The sequence below is a fragment of the Orcinus orca genome, chromosome 18 (genome assembly GCF_937001465.1).
Source record: "Orcinus orca chromosome 18, mOrcOrc1.1, whole genome shotgun sequence".
NCBI lineage: Eukaryota > Metazoa > Chordata > Mammalia > Artiodactyla > Delphinidae > Orcinus > Orcinus orca.
In genome coordinates this window covers 10,643,531-10,663,142 of record NC_064576.1, presented here as the reverse complement: position 1 = coordinate 10,663,142, position 19,612 = coordinate 10,643,531, and the positions used below count along the sequence as shown (strand labels likewise).

The following is a 19,612-nucleotide window of genomic DNA, read 5'->3' as shown; positions in this document are numbered from 1 at the left end:
CAGGCGGCCAGGCAACCCACTCGGAGAACAATCCACAAGCCCAGGGCGTAAGCCTGGAGCACACGCTTTGGATCAAATAGAGCTAGGTTTTATACCAGTTGTATACTTAGTGAGCTACAGGGCAGACTCGTACAAGTTTCTTCGTGCCTCGGTTTCCTCAGTTATAATATGGGGATGGATATATACTCATAGAAACAGATGAATACATGCTCATTGCCAGGGGATGGAGGAGGGGGAATGGAGAGTAGTTGTCTATAATGGTACTGAGTTTCACTTTTGCAAGATGAAAAAGTTCTGGAGATCTGTTGTGCAATAGTGTGAATCTACTTAACACTACAGACTCATACACTTAAAAATGGTTAAGATGGTGAATTTATGTTATGTGTTTTTACTACAATTGAAAAGAAAAAAAAAATTTGTTAATGGGGATGGGTCATAGTATCTACCTCACAGTGTTTTTACGAGCATTACCTGAAAGAAAACATGTCAAGGACCAGGCACAGTCCTGGGGCTAGCAACTGCTCAAGAAATTATAGCTATTATTATTGTTGTAGTCATGGTTGTTAAGGCTTTCAACCATGAATGAGTTACTACTTAGAGGCATTTTAAACCAAATTATATTCTGAATCTTCAAGCTGATGGAAGTTCCCTCTTCTTTTCAAAATGGTACACCAGTTTCTCAGAAACGCACTGAGCTGTGAAACCGAAACTTATCTATGATCACACATTAAGGAATGTTTCAAACCCTCCCCACAAATCCAGGTAGCTTTTGACAATCTGCATTCTTCCAAATCCTGACCAACAGACTGTTCACATTTCACATGTAGATCCATATGTTAAAAAACCAACCATATTCTAGGTCGATGTGAAAGCAGGAGGATATTCGTATTAGGAAGTCTTGATTCTTAACACTAAAATCCTCAATTTGCAGAGATGAAGGAAACAAAGAACAAAAATGTTAACTTTTGTTTTCCAGCTTAAGCTTAACAAAGGAAATCAAGCAAAATCTGCCACATAAAAGAAAGAAATGATTTCCCTGTCTTGAAAAACTACCTGAAATATTTTGCATCTTTGATGTGCATGTGGAATCCAAAGCGGATTCAGGGAACATGGCATAGACCCAAAGCCACGTCATCTTGATTCTCTGTGCATCATTTTGATTTCATGTGCATCTAGGCTAATTTCATCTCTATTATTACTAGCCTATTATTTAAGCTTTATCAGGACACATGTGCTGTTTTACAGGCCAGAATCCACGTGGTGGATGGATAACCAGGAGGCCTTTGGTCTTCATCATATACTCCAATAAGAAAACTAGACTCTCGCATTGTCAGCACGAGTCCCATGCCCTGACTTCACGTCATGCGAACCCACAGAATATCCTTAGAACTTCTAACCAAATTCATAAAATTCATCATGGTCACAGAGACAACTAAAATTAGCTCTAGGTTGAATGAAATTAGGCACAGACCAATCTGGGAGTATAAATAGCAAAATGGGCAGATTGGAAAATGACCTAACGGTATAGGATTTTAGGCAACACAGGTGTTCATATGAATCCAATTTCTCATTCTCGGGCTGAGAAGGCTAAGCACCGGTGAGAATTCTAATCCTAATGACTTTTAAATCTCTCTTGATTAAAAAACAAATTTCAAAGTCACTGCTAAGGATTCCCTGCCAATTTTTTTAACCTCCATTCTGTGTATAACTCTATGTTATTATAAGAGATGAGGGTTTCCAGCGAGCCCAGGAGACCATCCCAGAAGTCCTGAATAATGACAACATTGACTGTTGAGAGGTGGTACTTGTAAAATCCAGAAATGGATGGCAATATATACAAATGGACCATCATCAAGGATTATAATTGCTCCAACCCACCTTCAGGTCTCCAAAGACCACCTGCTCCCCACTCACACCAGCATCCTTACCAACAGGTAGAAAGAAGGGGAATTAAGAAGAGCTGTAATTGAAAACAGCAAAAAGAAGTGATTAAAAGAACATGAATAACCAGACATTAATTTCAGATTCATACTGCTTCTGTCCATTTAATTCTTCTTTTTCTGAGGCACTAAAGAAACTACCTTATCATCATAATGTGAGAGTCTCTAATGAAGGCTTGAGGTTCTGAGACCCAAGTACTAGACCCAGCTCTATCTTTTCCTAGTCAAGTGACCTTGGAGAATCACTTAACTACTCTGGGCATCAGAGTCCTCATCTAGAACAGCACTGAGATCACATGACACATTCAATGAGTATTTGCAGAAGTTTTTAAAAAGTGAATCTGTAAAATGGGTATAAATCAGGAGATCTCAGGTTCTTTCCAGGCTAACCATTCAACAGACCTATGATTTTTTGTTACAGACTCATGTCCCCTGTCATTGTAATCCTTTTCTGCAAAAGTGTGTACCAACAGAAGAATCTCTTTTTACTCAGTATAATCCTGCCTTACATTTTCTCATCACATGATAGTGTTACCCCCCAATTACGTTACAACAAGAAGGAAGCATTCTTCCTTTAACCTGATCATACAATTATTTATTCAAACAATAATCAGTTGCCAGAGCATATTACTGTTTTCACAGTTCTATGCAGTATTTCAAAAAGTATATAAGGAAGTATTTACATTTTCCTTCCACCCTTGTTTTCTGCTTGATTTCAAGAGTTAAATGAGCAGTTTCCAATACCTTGTGCCTGATGTTTTTCCTCTCCATTAAAATGCTGAAGTGTTTTTTTTTTTTTTTCCTTTTTAGGAGGAAAAAAGAAATCTTTCCCCTGTAATTTACTTTGGCTTTCTCAAAAGTTGGGTAGGAAAGTCAGTATAATTCAGGTGGAATCTAAAATGTTCTTGTTGTACAAGTGTGTGCAGAAAGGAAGCCTGTAATTTCCGAGCATTCTTTCAGGAAGTTTGTATTCTCTGTCTTCCAGGGAGCCTTTACTTTCCGAGGGAGTGTGATCGACATGCCATTACTGAAGCAGGCCCAGAACATTGTTAGGCTTGCCATCTCCATCAAGGAAAAATGATCTGCTAAATGAAGCTCTCATCAGGTGGGCTGAGCATATACAGTGGGTTCCTTAAAGACAAGCCATAATACTCAAGGCAACTTGTTAGTATGCCAGATGGGAGCCTTTCTTCATTTACAGTTCATGTTAATCACATTTTTTTTTTTTTTGGTTATCTCACTGGCCAGTTATTCCTCTAAAAATGAACTTTCTTCTTTTTGATTCCAAGCTTATGATTTTATTGTTCACGAATGTGTTACAAGTACAGACTTATGATTTCACAGGGAGATAAAATAGTGGAGAGAGATGGGCTGCTCCAGGAGAAGTTTGGTCTTTAATGAAACAGATCTTTCCCAAATACGTATACTCCCTTCACCCTGCTCATGTTAGATGTTTCCCACATTGTGCATTGTTCACTCGACACCAGAAATAGTTTTAAGAAAGGCCAACCTTTTAAAAAATAATAACTCAATGAAGCGTTGGTGTTTATTTCACTAGTAATCTGATAAAACAACAGAGATGGCATAGAAAAGTTGATTAAGTACCATACTGGTTTATATAGATATCTTCTAAAAATAAATCTTCAAAACTGATTACTTTAACCTCCACCACCCCACCACCCCCAAAAATGAAATATCCCTATCCTTGAACTGCTAGGTGATCACTGTGAAAGCCCTCATCCTGGGTGAATGCTTTGGGTCAACAGTTACCAGCAATTAAAAAATAAATGTGCAGAAGCACAAGACCATCCATTCTCTCCCTTTATTTCCCTGTTTAACTGTTTGCCATTGAGGCCATTTCCCCCCTGTAAATGTATGGCTGGGACAGGGCCCCCTCAGCAATAAACTTGTAGCCTCTAAGAAGACACAATGCCACAGAGCTGGTGCATATGGTCCCCTGTGAGATTTGCATCACATTAGAGATGCTGCTACAGGTCATATGGGTGGTGTGGTTAACGGGCTTAGTAAAGCTGTTTTGAAGAGGTTAACCCAGCTTGTAGTAAGGGTAAATAAACATAACAACCAGCCATTCTTCCCTATTCAGCATGTGCTCTTATATTGAAGGCTAAAGGGTATTGAAGCTGCGAAGGATCAACTTGTGTTTGCCAGAGGACGCCAATGAAATTTGAAACACCAACAATCAGAGATTTTGTTTCTGCTCCTCATTAAATCATGAGCTTTTGTGTGGAGACTCTGGACGACTGTTCTTTAAGAAATTAACAGAATGGGAAGTTCTAAACTCTACACCAACCTTTTCATGACCTACACAGCAGCAAAGCTGCTACCCTTAGACAAACACCGCGGGGAAGGCTGTTCTGTTTATTTAAATTTGTAAATAGAAAACAGTTGTTTTTTATTTTCATTTTTTACCTCCTACGCCCTTTTAGTTTATTTCCTATGTGGCCCCTACCATGTGCCCCACCCAGGGGTCTACTTTCCCCTACCCCTTCCAGTTCCTCCAGGAAGCCCAAGAGGGGAGGAGGGCTGAAGGTTATATACAAGGAAAGGCATCATGGAACCAAAGCAAAGTGGGAGAGGCCCACGTATGGTCATACAACATCCACCTCCAGTGCAGGGCAGTTCCGACAGGCATGCAGAGGAACCTGATCCAGGCTGGGCAGTTCTGGGAAACACATGCTCTGAGACACTAACTAACATTCTCAAACACGGGGCCCGACAAGGTGGCTCTTAACTGAGGTGGGATGTGCTGCGCTGGAGCCCTGCCTCCCCAGGGCATCGCACCCCCCAACCCCTCGAGAGCATGGGTCGTAGCTGGAAAGAAAGGTGGGAGCCTGCCTCATCCTCACTCGGAGGAGCTGGAAGGAGGAAGACAGTGTCTCAGCCAACTTGGGAGATGACTGGCCTCCAGCCAAACTGGGCTTCAGGGCTGCGGACAGTGACAGTGGGCAGCAGTTACAGGAGAAGCCATCCCTGCAACCCACAGCACAGCTGTGCCCACCTAGGGTGGTAGTCGGTGTGCACAGGGTAGACCAGGACCATAGGTGCCCACGCAGCCGGACCCCACTGCTCAGCACACAAACACAGGAGGACCACTCAGAAGGCAGAGGGAAGCCTCCTCTCATTTTGACACCCTCAGGGTGTTGGAAGCATAGGCAGGACCTGTCTTAAACAAAAGACGATAATAAAAGCCTTTCTTCATACTTCCCTACAGGCAGCCTCCACTTCAACTCCACTGTCCTGCCCGTCCTCATGTGTTGGTCCAGATAACCCCACCTCAGGCTTTGACAGGAAGAAAGGGAGACGCTCTAGTCTCCACCCCTGTTACACAGGCAACCCCCAAACCCTATAGATGGACCTCCTCGAGCCTGGGGCTCACTGAGAGCCAAACCCGCCACTCTAAGGGACCCCAGATGCCAGGGTGAAGGCATGCAGACCTCGGGGAAGAGCAATCCTCTCAGCAGGGTCTCCAGGGGGCCCTGAGGGCCTGGACCTGACTAGGTGTTCCCCACCCCCATCACCAACGGGCCCACAGGTTCCTAGATTTCCAACCGTGTTGGACTGGTCACCACACCCTTTATCTCAAACCACACTTTGTTCCAACAAAAGCACCTTGTTGTTTAAGTCTCCCTGAGTGTCAGATTTATCATCTTCCTCATAACCCCAGGGTCCCAATTATGATAGGATCATGACACTGGGACATACTAGAGCCAAAAATCTGGACCAAGGTCCCACTCTCTGAGCACAGACCCTACAAGAGGGACCCAGAAGAGGGTTTAGTCAGAGTCAAAGATCCATCATGCTTCATTCCTTGAGGAACAAAGGCAAGGAGATGTTGGGAGACAAGAGGTATCCCCACTGTTTTCCCACCCACATCTCTCTGGTGCCTCGGGTGGGTGAAGGTAATACAGGGAGGGTGGGAGGGAGGGCTGGGTGAGCTCACCCCACTCGGTATGTGACAGTGCCCAACCTGGGGAATTCCTCCCAGCTAGGAATGGACTGACTGCAAGAAGAGAACCCTGCAGTAATCTGATTAATTAAAAACCATACCTGTTTATATTTTGTGTAGCTCATCACAAGCTGCTTCACCATATTACCCCCCTGTTATTAATTCTTGGAGGCTAAATTATGGGTAACACTATTAAAACATTATCAGAACTGATGAGAAACAATTACTTAGAAAATGAGCCAGGACAAGATTGAGTTGAGAACATCAGTGGTGATCACTGCAGATTAGTTTAATAAATCATCAGGTGTAAGGCAAGACTGACTGTATGTATGCAAAGCCCCGTCACGGGAAAATGAAATTGAGATTTTTTTGGCATAATTTTTTCATTAATCTCAATAGGACCCGAGTGGTGTAGATTGTTTTATTCCCTAATACCTTGCCTGAGGGGGGGTTCCCAGTAATGTCTTCATTGTTTTACTGAGGTCTTAATGACAATCTGTGACAACCTCATTTTAATGTATAGAGGATTATATCAGTACCATCATGTTTTATTGAAATGGCGAGAGGAACTCCAGCAGAGTCCGGAGTCAGGCACTGTCCCTGAGCGCAAGTTGGGAAGTTCCCCAGCATCTGGGTGCGGTTCCCTTCAGATTTACAAGTATTGAACCGCTAACTGCCCTGACATCCTCTCCTCCAGGGACTGACTGGGAAAAGTGTCTTCAACAACGAAGACTTGCCGCCTCCAATTTGAATTTGAAAGTAATTCATTGCCTGGCATATTTTGCTGCGTAAATGGAATAGACCGTGTAGGGTTTTTTTTTTTTCTTTTCTTTTCTCTTCTAAAATATTATGATGAACATCCCAGCCCCTAATAGTTCTTCGGCAGTTCGGGAAACTGACCTTCAGTAGGGACGATGAATTTTCTAATGATGTCTTAAGAGGAGAAGAGTTAATACGTGCTTTTTTATTTGAAGGGCATTCTGCTTCTATGGTTTCTGGTTAGCTTGGAAAGCTAAATGTCTTCCGTTCTGATTTTGATTTTTACCTCTAGTATAATACTTGGGAGGCAGTTGATGGTACAAAACAGGTTCTGAGATTAACAGCAGGATCTTGTGCATATTGATGCTGCGGAGGGTCACCGAACCGGTTTGTAACCGCAAAGCTTGCGCCCCAGGCTGGGGGACACCCCCCACCCCGACAGGTTTTCACATTGCAACTTAGGGGGAAAGTAATTAGCCGACCTCAACACTTAAATGTTAAAACCTTGGTCTTTCTTTCCGCGCTTTATTTTAAATCGGGGTGGGATAGGGGGTTAAGAGAGCAAACAAATGGAGAATAAATTACTTTCAAATACCTTAGTACCAGAAAGCTTGCGCGGTGGGACCGGGCAGCTTTTTAGTGTTCTGTGACGGGTGGTGGTGGTGAGTTTGTTTAAATTCCAGCGATTATTTGGCAACGTATTTCCTTATGAATCTATAAGAATTGCCAACGACGAAAAGAAAGTGATTTGTAGGAAGGAACCGAAATCATCTTTAGTGCCTTTAGATGGTTTGCTGCCGATCGAGCCCAGTTTCAGCTAAACGGGCTGAAGCCTACAGATTTTTTTTACTTTTTAAAATGTTTTACAAAATCTTTTGGGATTCGTTTGTCGCTCACGCCTGCCCTTTTTTAATTTCTGTGTTCTTCGGCTGTAAGCGACCCGCTCGGTTTTACTGTTTGCTTCTTGCGACGGGGAGGGCCGGCGATCTCGGGGACCGCGCGCCCCGTCGGAAGGACGTGCGCCCGCCGGGCCGGGACACGCCGAGTCCGCCGGTGTCGGGGACGCCCCGACGCGGAGACCGGCGGGGCCCGGCCGGTGCGCCCCGTGGCCCCGGTCGCGCGCGGCGGCCGCTCCCGGAGCTGCGACCGGGCGGGCGAGCGGGCGGGGCCGGGGCGCGCAGTGGGCCGGGGCCGGGGCGCGCAGTGGGCCGGGACCGCGGGCCGCCCGGAGCCTGCGAGCTTGTCGCGCAGCCCCGCTGTAATGGTGGCAGATCAAAGGCTGCCCCGTGTCCCCGCGGAGCCCGGGACAATCCCGCGCCTTTGTGCGCTGTTGCTAGGAGCCCGAGAAACTAAGAGAAAGTGTCAGGAGCATGTTAATCAGACTCGTTACAGTGTAACAATAACGTCTCTCTCGGGTCTCCCAGGCCCCGCGCACCCCGCGCACAGGCCCGACACCTGCGCGGGGCCCTCGCGCCCGCCCTGGGGACCGGCCGGCCCCTGTGTCTTCCTCCGAAGTCGGCGCCGCGGCCAGGCGCCGGGACGAGGCCCTGGGGGACCTGCCAGCTCCAGGCGCATCTCGCGGGTCCTGGTTTCCCTGACCGGAGCCCGGCGCCCTTAGCCTGTCCTGCTCGGAGCCGATCCCTGGCCGGGGGACCAGCGGAGGATCTGGGTCCCCTTGCTTTTCAGTCATTGAGTGGAATTGCCCTCGTTATTCAAGCACGGTTTTAGAATCAAGAGAAAAATGAACATTCCATTTCAGATAGCTTTTTGGTGGAGTTTCCTCAAAAGATCCTAACTTTGCCTATTTTCCTATCAAAGCCACAGAGGATATTTTAAGTGATAATCCCGAGTTTACAGAAGACAAACCCAAACTTTGCTAAAAGTAAAGATTTCTCGGAACTTTTTAGAGAGAATCACTTCATTCATTCGTTTATTCATTCAACAAACATCTGTTGAGCCTGACTGGATGCCAGACAGCTAGTCGGAAAGCCGTAGGACTGGTTCCGGATGCACTTTTCTTTTAAAATTAAAATGCCCTTGTGTGAAGTGAAAGGAGGAGCAAAGGCGTAAAATAATGTCAAATGTCAAAACAAAAAGAAGTGCCATTGGCTACTACAGCGACAGTAACAGGAGAGGAGCGAATTAAGAATTTAAAGCGTTTGAAAAACTCGCCATATGCTTTGAAAACCAGCCACTTTTTTCAACTATTTTATCTCCTCCCCAATTCTTTTGGTCCCTATGAGTTCCTTCAGGCTGCAGTCCTGAAACCAGAGTCCTGCCTGAGGTCTGAGGAACGAAGTCAGCCCTTCTGCATGTTTGTAAACAGCCTGTCAGATTTGCTAAAGGATCAAACACACTGGGTCCTGGCCCCATTCTGCCCTCAGCCAGACACAGGGAATTGGAAAGCTGTGCTCAGTCTTAGGGCAGAATTTGGCCAATTCGAGGTGGTTTTCTCCAACGTGAGCTCTCATTCAGGAATCAGGATGGGCATTCCGGAAGGGCAGAGGGGCCACACTTCTTGGTGGAATATAACTGCTAAACCTGAGTCAAAGACAAAGCTTCCTGTCACCAGGAAGAATAGAAAGCAACCCACTCTCAAATCACCTGTGCCTACCTAGTGACCGAGGGGGAATCCTGCAACAATGTCATACTTCTCAGTCAGTCAAAATCAGTTTCTCTCTCACACTGTGTGCAGCATGTAGACGTATAGAAAACTGGAGATGGTCCCAGAGATTAGTCTAAGCCCTAGAAGGAACTTTCCAGATTCCCTTCATTACATAAGTAAGAGAGTTGATATACTGAAAACTCCATCTTATGAAAACAAAGGAGACCAAACGCTGACTATATCGTGATGTTAAAATACCTAGCTAAAGGGGAGAAATTCAGGGAAAAGAAATTGTTTTGCGGGGGTGGTCAGGGGGAGGGAGGATTGTTTGTTTTTTGTCTACATAATGCCACATAGCTGGTTTCGCTGGGTTTTGTTTTGTTTTTAAACAATGAATCAAATTGCCTTAGTTATTGAGACACAGTAAAGGAATCAGGAGAGAAACGAGCATTCCATTTCAGATAGCTTTGTGGTGGAGAGTTCCTTCAGAAGGCTATCCACTCTAGGCATCTGGCTTAATTTTTTTTTTTTTTTAATGGGCTCTTGAGTTCCATGGAAGGAAGAACATAAAACCAACATGAACTTCTGGCTTAGAATCTCTGGGAAAACTGTGTTAATAACCCAAACTCCCAGACGAGGAGAGGAGCACATCTGTTTCCTCCATGGGATTTCCAGGGACTGGAATTCATGCAGCAGCTTCCAGGGGAGCTCTGTGATGCCTTTCCCAGTGTGGTGTGAGGGAGCTCCGGCCACCAGGAGCCTCACTAGCATTTCCACACCAGCCCAGCGACACGTCGCCTCCCCCACGGGGCCCTGGCCACTGGGCAGGTGGACGGTGCCTGGCTGCAGGGCCTGACACTCCTGTGCAAAGGCTCTACACAAGCTGTAATCCCTCCCTCTCCATCATACCCAATAAACTCCTAACCATTTTTCAAGACACAACCTGAAGACCACTTCTGTGAAGTCTTCCCAACTACCCAGAGACAGCTTGCTGGCCCTCTCCCAGTCCTTCCATTGCATTGGATCAGATTTCTATTGTAGTACTGTGTGTGTGTGTGTGTGTGTCCCACAGCAGTGTGGAGGCCCTGAACAGTGGACATTGCCATGTACCCCAGATCCCTCTCCTGCTCACCTCTCACTCCCCACCCCATCCCACCCCACCCCCCCCACCCGCCCGCAAGAACTTGCTAAAGGTGTGTTCAGTACAATTAGGCCCTGAGACATCTGTTCCTCCATCAGACGTCTTGCCTCCCGGATTTGTGCAAATACTGGCCCTTTTAGTGCACTTGCTCAAGGTCACACAGCTGGCAAAACCAAGACTTCAACTAAAGTCTGGAAATGAAACCACTAAACCACACAGTTGCACACCCGAGAACTCCCCAGATTTATAGCTTCACATTAAGTTCCCGATGAAGGAAGCTCTAGATGAGTTTTTTGAAGCAACAAGAAAATAGCTGAAGCCTCTTTTTCAACAGCTGCCTGCCTCAGAGACACTGCCTGACCCTGGCACGGGTATGTGAACTCATCACAATTCAAACAGCCAATCATCCAGTGTAACCAGGAAGCTGGGCAACCAGGCAAGTCCCTCCTTGAGGTAGGCCTTCATGCCCCCCCTCTCTGCCCCTCCCAGACTACACAAACAGTCCCTCGCACATTTTGCAGGATGGCGCGCTGCGGGGGGAGTGGCTGAGTGGCCATGGAGAATGTCGTAGGTGGCATAAGGAAAGGCGTTCCAGTGGAGGGATAAAGGAGCAGGACACAGGCTCAAGGACAGAGCCGGGTTCACTCCCCACGCCTCCTCTTGTACCCTCCCCACTCCTGCGGCCCTCCCCTCATGGCCCCCATCATTCTGTGCATCACCTCTCATTCCATATAGTCCCTCCTCCGGCTACTGTCCTGCTTCCATTTCCCATTTCCTTTTTCTTACAATTTTACCTTCCTTCCTCTCATCGCAATTCCCAAACCAAAAAAAAAAAAATTAACAAATGTAGGAAAGAAAACAAAAGTGGGTAAAAATGTACATTTTTAATGATTTCTAATGTTTTTTCCGTGTTTTGGAAGTAAATCTAGTGTCTTAAGCTGTGAGCTGCTGGCAGTATGCTGTGTAGTCCTTCATTTACTGTGAACTTGGCACAGGAAGTTTACTGGCCCATTTTACTGCAGAGCGCCTGAGTGCAGAGGACAGCTAATGCTGTACTTTGGGAATCAACGGAGAAATGTCAGTGAGGCTGCTAATTATTCAGTAAATTAAATATTGCTGCCACAGCTGCTATTTCTAATGTCCTACATTTGATCATGCTGTCTTAATGCAGAGCCAACATTCAGATTCTATTTAAGCGATAAAGAAGATGAGGACCTGGCAAACTGGTTATTGGTTCTTTATGTTTTAGGAGAAGTCATTTGAGTGTGCAGCCTGAAACTCACGTGGGAACCCAGAATGGTGCTTACACATGACAAAGTTTATGGATATAAAATTTCATTTCTATCCTTTTCTTAACTTTATTTGGGGGGAGGACGTTACCAGAAAGGTAACAATAAATGATTATTTATAAAAACAAGTATTTTCAAATTATGATAAACATTCCATTTAAGATTACTGAGGATGTGACCCCCCCAAAATCATTTTTTTCAACTTTGCTTCATAAAGACCTTTTTAAAAAACAATCAGTCTTTGTATCACCTAAGGAATTTTAAACTGTGACATATATTTATGAGAATATTTAAGGTGACTATTTTCAAAATAAGTAGCAAATGAATGGGTCGTGAATTTGCGTGCACTGCCTCTGAAAATGAGCACATTTGAAAACAGTTTGTTCAAAAGGCGCCATTGGCCTTTTCCCTTCCTTCTCAAAGAGCATATGTGTTGCATTAGTACTCAGAAAAGAGCGTGTTTTCATAGCCTCCAGTGCTGCGTTTATAAAAATCATGATGATTTTAGGACTGCACCTTCATTTTTTGAGTTTTCAAAACTTGTCCCTTTTTGCTCTTTTATTTTCTTTCAACAAAACAAAGACTGGAGAACCCCTTTAAGAAATTTTATACATTCCCACAGAGTCCCAGTTTGTTGACCTTCAGGCCACAGAGTAAAACCTTTCTTTTAAGTCAAGCATTCCCCATTGGGAAGCACTCCAGCTTTTTCTTTTTATGAGGAATTTTAACTGCTGGACTTAATTTAATTATTGTATTTTGTACATACTCCCAGGAGCCCCAGGGCATGAGCTTTACTTTTTTCAAAACTTTCAAATGAATATCTTTAGAAATGCACATTTCTGATGGTAACCTTACTTCTTCCACTTGTATTTCTAATCTAAATACCAAACTTGGATCATTCTGTTTCCTGACTTATTCCTGGAGAGGCTTCAACCTCACATCTCTTTGCCACAGATACTGTTCTTGAGTAGACATGGAATATAGTCATTTGAGTCCAGAATGTGGGAGCCCGGGTTTCATAACAAGAAAATAAAAACCATCTCCAGTTGAACTACATTTTAAAACTTGATGGTTCTGGGGACATAGTCTTCAATAAGAAGGGTTCCTAGGTTGAAATCAGTAGCATGCTGGTCCCATGGCTGCAGCCTGCCACCATCTGTCCCTATAGTTTCTATGAGATATTCCCACAACATCAGCTGCTCTTCCCGGATCCCAGCAGAGGCTCATGTGCGAACACACACACACACACACACACACCACACACACAGGGAGTTGTCATCCCAAGCTAATGGCAAAGATTCAATATCTTTATTTCTCACCTCTCTTTATCCATAAACATTTTCATTCAAGCCTTCTGATTTCCACCTGGAAATCAAAAACTTCGACCACATCTTGACTCTCAAAGGTGAAAAATAATTTTGGGGGTATTGACTTAAAACTCATATAGGAATATTGAAATGTGGAACAAACATAAACTTTCCAAATCATAAGCTCTGCCCAAAATATTTCATGAGGGTTGGGCCACTTATGAAGTAAGTTTCATTGTAGGACTTCTGAGACCTCTGTATTTAGGAAGATGTTTTTAACTAGAATTATCTGCTAGGTGAATCTGATTTTCTTATTTATTTTGATTTAAAATTTAAAATTATAGATACCACAGCATTTTGGTACCAAAGAAGGACTTCTGAGATCATCTAGGCCAATGATCTAGACCCTGGCTGCATATTAGAAGTACCTGGCGAACATTTAGTAAATACTCTAGTCTCACCCATCATTTTGCAGATTCAAAAGAGAAACAACCAGACAAAACTCTGAAAGATGCAACATGGCCTTTACATTAGAACTGTCTAAGGTACAATACTGTAACATGATTTGGGAACTCCTGGCCATGCTAAACTTTACAAAGCAAACTTAATTAAGTTTCCATAATTATGTTTTGGGCCACATGAATTGTAAGATAGTTGACTGATTCTTCCCACATGATACACTTTCTAATTTTATACACATTCACATCCCTGACTGATCATAGAATAGGTTGGAATAATCACGGCCTTGAAATGTCTCACATTTAATTTTTAAAATAAGGTATACTTGTGTAGATGGCTGCCCTTCCTGAAAATTCATTTAAGTTTGCCCTCTGCAGTGGCAGTGTCATGCTTCTTGACTAATATTCTGCAATTTATTTTTCTTACATATATTTAAAATATATAGGCAAAAAGCAGTATTTCTCCTAGTGTCATCTGATGATCACAAAACATATGAACCATAGAGCTTTACATTGTACCATTTTTATAAAAACAGAAGCAAAGAAACATCAAATAACAACTCATCCGAGTGAGAACCACAGCCCCATGAAGGCAGAAGTGAGCTTAGCTATCACTTCTGATGGCCTCAGGAGAGCAAAGGGGGGCCGCGCTGAGAGCAAGGGCTCCTTCTGGTAAGAAGCCTCAGCTGGGGGCTCCGCGGGCCTTTGAGACAGCTTGGTAATCGCTTACCCTCACCCCCCTCCCCCCAAAACAGCACCTCCCTCACCTTTCCCACTCCTCCTCAGCTGCCTCCTTCTCCCCCTTCCCCATCCAGGATGGCGGATGGCGGGATGGTGTGCTTGCAGATCACGAAGGGAAAAGGAGAGCTCCAGTCACTTTGACTGGAGAGCCAAGGACCTCCCGGGAGAGATCCAGGAAGCTTTGATCTCAATTATTTGCCTTGGGCTGAAAGACCTCTGTTTGGCCGATCCTCTAGGATCCTAATAAGGCCAGGACCTGGGATCACAGATGCAAACCTTTTTTCTTTTTCTTTTTTTTAACGAAAGGAATGCTGAGATGCAATGATTAAAGCTGTAGAGTTACTAGGAGATGGTACGTTAGTATAGGTCATATCTGCATAAGAATACGTTCATTAATTCACTCCTCCAGCAGATACTAATTGAGCTTCTGTTGTGTGCCTGCGGTGAGTGACGTCACTGTGGTAGTGATGGGCTGTGAGGGTAACCTGAGGGTGGCCCTAAGGCCCCTGTGTCCAGTAGCTCCATCAGAAGGGAAAGCAGGTGGGTGGCTAAAGCCTTTCTTATTCTGGTTCTCCCGCCCCACCCCCGCCCTGCATCTTGTTCTAATTACTCTTTCTTATCCTTTACAACAGACATGAAAATTAAAAAAAAAAAAACCGAATAAAGTATCTTAGAGGTAGTTTCCCATAAAAAGAAAAAGTTTATAAAAAGATTAAAAAATTTTAATGGCAAGAACTGCTGAAAAGTTTGCCCCTGCTTAGTTATTTCACTTTCTGCTCCTTTACTCTTTTCTGTACATTCCCAATTGGCTACAGTGAACCCATATCGCTGTGATAGCCAAGAAATAAGATGAACGATAAAATAAATAAATGTAACGATGGGATTTTGGATTATCCGTATTTTCTAAAATGGACACTTATAATCAGAAAAATGTGTGTTACCATTTAATTTTGTTGTTGTTTTAAGTAAGGATGACTAGAAGTGAGGAAAATAAGTCTAGGCAAAAATCAGAATTTGGATGAGAGCGAAAGTTCATTATTACAAGAGTAGTCAGAAATTGGACCAGAGAAAATTTAAAGCAATAAGCTTTTTGACTATCAAACTAAATCATTTTTAGAGTGATAACCTCCAAGGCCCAGCACTCACAAGGCTGATGGCAGTGAGGCTAGGTAGTCCTCCTGGAAAATATTTGGCAATGAGTGTCCACAGACTTATTGTCACTTGTGCCTTTTACATCTGGATCTGGGAAATTCTGTGATCCTAAATACAGAAAAAGCCTCATTCACAAACACAACTCACAGTTGCGTCGTTTAAATTACAGAGGCATGGAAACCATGATGGAATATTAGGCAGCCACTTAAAGCTTGTGTTTCTGAAGAAAATAAGAAAAAGCTTTGTTCAAAAACAGATACCGGACTTCCCTGGTGGCGCAGTGGTTAAGGATCCACCTGCCAATGCAGGGGACGCGGGTTCAATCCCTGGTCTGGGAAGAACCCACATGCCACGGAGCAACTAAGCCCGTGCGCCACAACTACTGAGCCTGCACTCTAGAGACCGCAAGCCACAACTGCTGAGCCCATGTGCCACAACTACTGAAGCCCACGCACCTAGAGCCCTTGCTCTGCAGCAAGAGAAGCCACCACAATGAGAAGCCTGTGCACCTCAACAAAGAGTAGCCCCCGCTCGCCACAACTAGAGAAAGCCCGCGCGCAGCAACAAAGACCCAATGCAGCCAAACAAGAAATAAGTAAAAAAAAAATTAATTTTTTAAAAATCAAAGAGAAAAAAAATTCAGAAAAAATCCCCCAGATACCAAGCTGTATATGTAGAGTCTAGAGCTGGACTGTCTGGCCTCTACTGCTTACTTTTGAGTAATCTTGGGCAAGGAACTAGCCTTTCTGTGCCTCAGTTTTATTATCTGTGAAATGGAGGTAATAGTGGCACCTATCTCATAGAATTGTTATGAAACTTAATTGAGTTAACACATATAAAGTTGAGTACCTGACACATCAGGGCCCTCAACAAATGTTAGCTGCTATTACTATTATAATGTGATTACAACCATGTTAAAAAGAAATCACAGGGCTTCCCTGGTGGCTCGGTGGTTGAGAGTCTGCCTGCTGATGCAGGGGACGCGGGTTCGTGCCCCGGTCTGGGAAGATCCCACATGCCGCGGCTGGGCCTGTGAGCCATGGCCGCTGAGCCTGCCTGCCCGGAGCCTGTGCACGGGAGAGGCTACAGCAGTAAGAGGCCCACGTACCGCAAAAAAAAAAAAAAAAAAAAGAAATCACAACAGAAGAAAATACACCAAAATGTTAGCAATTACTCTGTTTGGATGTCGAGACTACTGGTGATTTTCATTTTGTCTTCTTTGTGTTTCCAAATTTTTCATTAAATATATATCAAAAATTAAAAAACTAATTTAGAGCTAATTATAAACAAAATCTATGTTTGAAACACTGCTTTTGATCGTTCTTCAGTTAAACCTAATAGGCCCTGAGTAGAGAGGCCCTGGCAGGAAGTTTTCATATGATCTGAAACCTCCTGCTGCCAGGACTCAGGCACCGGCTTCCAAGGACTCCTTCTGGCTTGGGCACCACGGTCACTTCTTGTCACAGGAAGGACAAGCTTGGCTGTGTCGGGTCGTGGGCTGCGCCCAGGATTGGCATGAAAGTAACCTGATTTCCAGTCCCCCCTCTGCCACTTACTACCTGTGTGTTCTGGGGAAAAGCCTGCTCCTTCTCCATAAGGAGAGATCTTGATGCAGTTAGCAGCCTCAGAGAATTAGAAAAGTGGTTGAGGGAATTTTTGAGATACTGCCTCGGTTGGAGGGAAGAGAGATCCTGAACTCTGTGATTCTCCACTCCAGCTGTCCAGCCTCGGAATTCCCTCTCCCAGAGTGGAGGGCCCATCTGCTCTGTTTACACACCTGGACCTGGTGCGAAGGGCGGTTAGGGTGGCTCCCTGACCATTTGTGGAATCACCCCTGCTTCCAAGCAGCATGCTACAGGCAAGCCTTCAAAGAAGTACCAGAAGCCAAGTGCACTCTCTGTCATCACTTAATAGTGCTTGAAGCTTTTCATATAACAAAAGGGGATGAAACAGCCCTACCTCACGTTGTGGGAACCCAGTAATTCTTCCACTGGCTCTACGCCAAAAGGGTTTTCTCTTACCTTTAAATATTAGATCTGACTAATGTGGGCCACCAATGCTCCTGGTAAATAAAATAGGAATAAAATAACTGTTTGCAGCTCGACTTCATCACACACTATGGAAAGGAGGGAATTGATAAGTTACGATGACAATCTAGTATTATTTTTGGCAAAAATAGACAAATGTGTCCAATTTAAAGAATGTCAGCATCATTTTTCTCTATCCTTGTGAGGTTGGAATCAAACCACAGAGACAGAAATTTTGTCTACTTTCTTCATTCCTAGCACTGAGCATGGTACTTGTTCTTAATAAATTTTTGTTGAATGAATCAGTTAATGAATTGATGAACAAATGAGACAGGGTCTCTTCTCTATTGTGTTAGATAGTGGGGATATAGAAATAAATACCTCAGAGTCCCACTCCTAGAAGCTCACTCTAGTAGTGGAGCCAGACACACAAATAGAAAATGACTCAAATACAACGTGATTGATTCCTAAAATCATACCACTAATGTTTCATATAGTCATGTTTCAGTGTAGTCATGTTTCAGCTCCTCCTATGTGTCAGGTACTTATACACAGTAAAATGTAATCCCTTCCTTCAAAGTTCACGGTCTAATCTGGAAAACAAACATGAAGCACAAGGCACAATACCACCAGGAAAGCAAAACAGAAATAGGAACTTGATAGAGAGGCAGCACGGTATGATTTAATCATGTGGACTCTGGCATCAGACTGCTTGAGTTCACAAAGCTGTGTGACTTTGGACAGGTTGCTTAGCCTCTCTGGCCTTTAACTGTCCCATTTGTAAAATGAGGTTAATACTGGGACCTATCGTATAGGGTTGTCGTGAGGAGTAAATGAGTTAATATCTGTAAAACTCAGGATAGTGCCAAGCTTGTACTAAATACCAAATACAAATAAATCTTTCCTATGTTCTCTGAATTTTAAACTCTCATTAAGAACTCTGTTTGGCTTTCTCTTTGTGCATGCCTGATGATTCTCCCCAGAAAGGACTTGTGACCAAACAACTCCAAAACTGTGGACTCGGGTTAATCAGGGAAGGAAAGGTAAGATTCCTGTCTGTTTGTGGAAAATAATGACCATTTAGCCAAAAGAAAAAAATTCTCAAAGCCAAGAGACACCTAGATGAGGACTGCAAATTCATTCTAAATAACCACTACTCCCTTATCCCTGGTCCAGGGCAGACATGGCTAATCAACCTCAGAATCCTTTCCAACTGAGTCTAGAATCAGGCTCAGAATTGTTTCCAAACAAGGCCCCAGGCAGTGCCAGTCTCTGTGTCTCCATGTCTCTGGCCTAAACCTTACCTTAGGGTCAGCTTCAGGATCATTTTTCTCACTGGACACACTGGGCAGCTTTCCTGTCACCCTGCTGCCAGAGGCACGGTGTGACAGCCCTTCTCCCAGGGCTGAAGGCCAGCTCCCACCGTGGCCTGCCAGCCCTCACTCCTGAGAGATCACCAGTCGAGCTGGTTCTACTCTGCCCTCCCTTGTGGGTCCATGGCCACTGGCTAACTCTGTGACCTCAGCTAAGCAAGTAACTTAACCCCTCTCTGAGCCACCGATTCCTTCTTGGTATATAGAACCTCCCTCAAGATTCTCGTGAGGATTGAATGTGATCGTGTATGTGAGCGGCCCCAGCTGGAGTGGGCTCTCGGTGAAGGGTAGGTGCCGTCTTCCCACCAGCCAGGCACAGCACCTTTGTGACTTCACCCCCAGGGTCCTGCATAACATGAAACAGGGTTGGGGTGCTCCTGAATAAGGCACCGGGGACCCCACTCAACACAACTGCCAATGAACTCAAGGTCATATGGGCTCAGACAGCCGGGAATAGGTGAAGGCCAGCGGGGTAGGAGGGGTGAGGAATGGGGAGTGAGGGGTGCCTGAGGTGTGCACAGGGACTCCATCACAGACCTTCTTAGGAAACGATGGGAGGGGGCACTGGAGGGTTTATATTACTCCCATAAGCCGAGAGGGGGCCTTGCACACAGCCCAGGGTGAGACCACAGGGACAGTCCCTCCTGTCTGCCTTCTCCACCTCCTAACTCAGGGCTAAGACCCCCTATTTCTGGAGCCGCTCTCATTACCTCCTCCCAGCTGGACCTCGGTATGGACGACTCACTTATGAGTTCCTGTCTCCTCTTCAACTGAGAGGGTTGTTCCCTGAGAAGCCTTGGCTGTCTCCCTCTGCCTTGTCTTACCGAGTATGTGTGTGATATCCCTCGCCATC

General features: G+C 44.6%; 1 protein-coding gene across 8 annotated transcripts in view; it reads left to right on the top strand.

Annotated features, from left to right (window-relative positions):
* The window catches only part of CLYBL (citramalyl-CoA lyase), a 296,263-nt gene that overhangs the window by 264,484 nt on the left and 12,167 nt on the right, over positions 1-19,612 (top strand). For 3 of the 8 annotated variants that reach the window (XM_049701197.1, XM_033435098.2, XM_004273632.3), the window contains 2 exons: positions 2,926-3,045; positions 4,065-4,191. In XM_049701197.1, the coding sequence (XP_049557154.1) occupies positions 2,926-3,021 (96 nt within the window). In that variant the 3' untranslated portion in view covers positions 3,022-3,045; positions 4,065-4,191. Of the gene's footprint in view, positions 1-2,925; positions 3,744-4,044; positions 4,192-10,746; positions 10,772-18,369; positions 18,430-19,612 lie in introns of those variants that run through there. The other 5 variants (XR_007473137.1, XR_007473138.1, XR_007473136.1 and 2 more) reach the window with 4 other exon arrangements.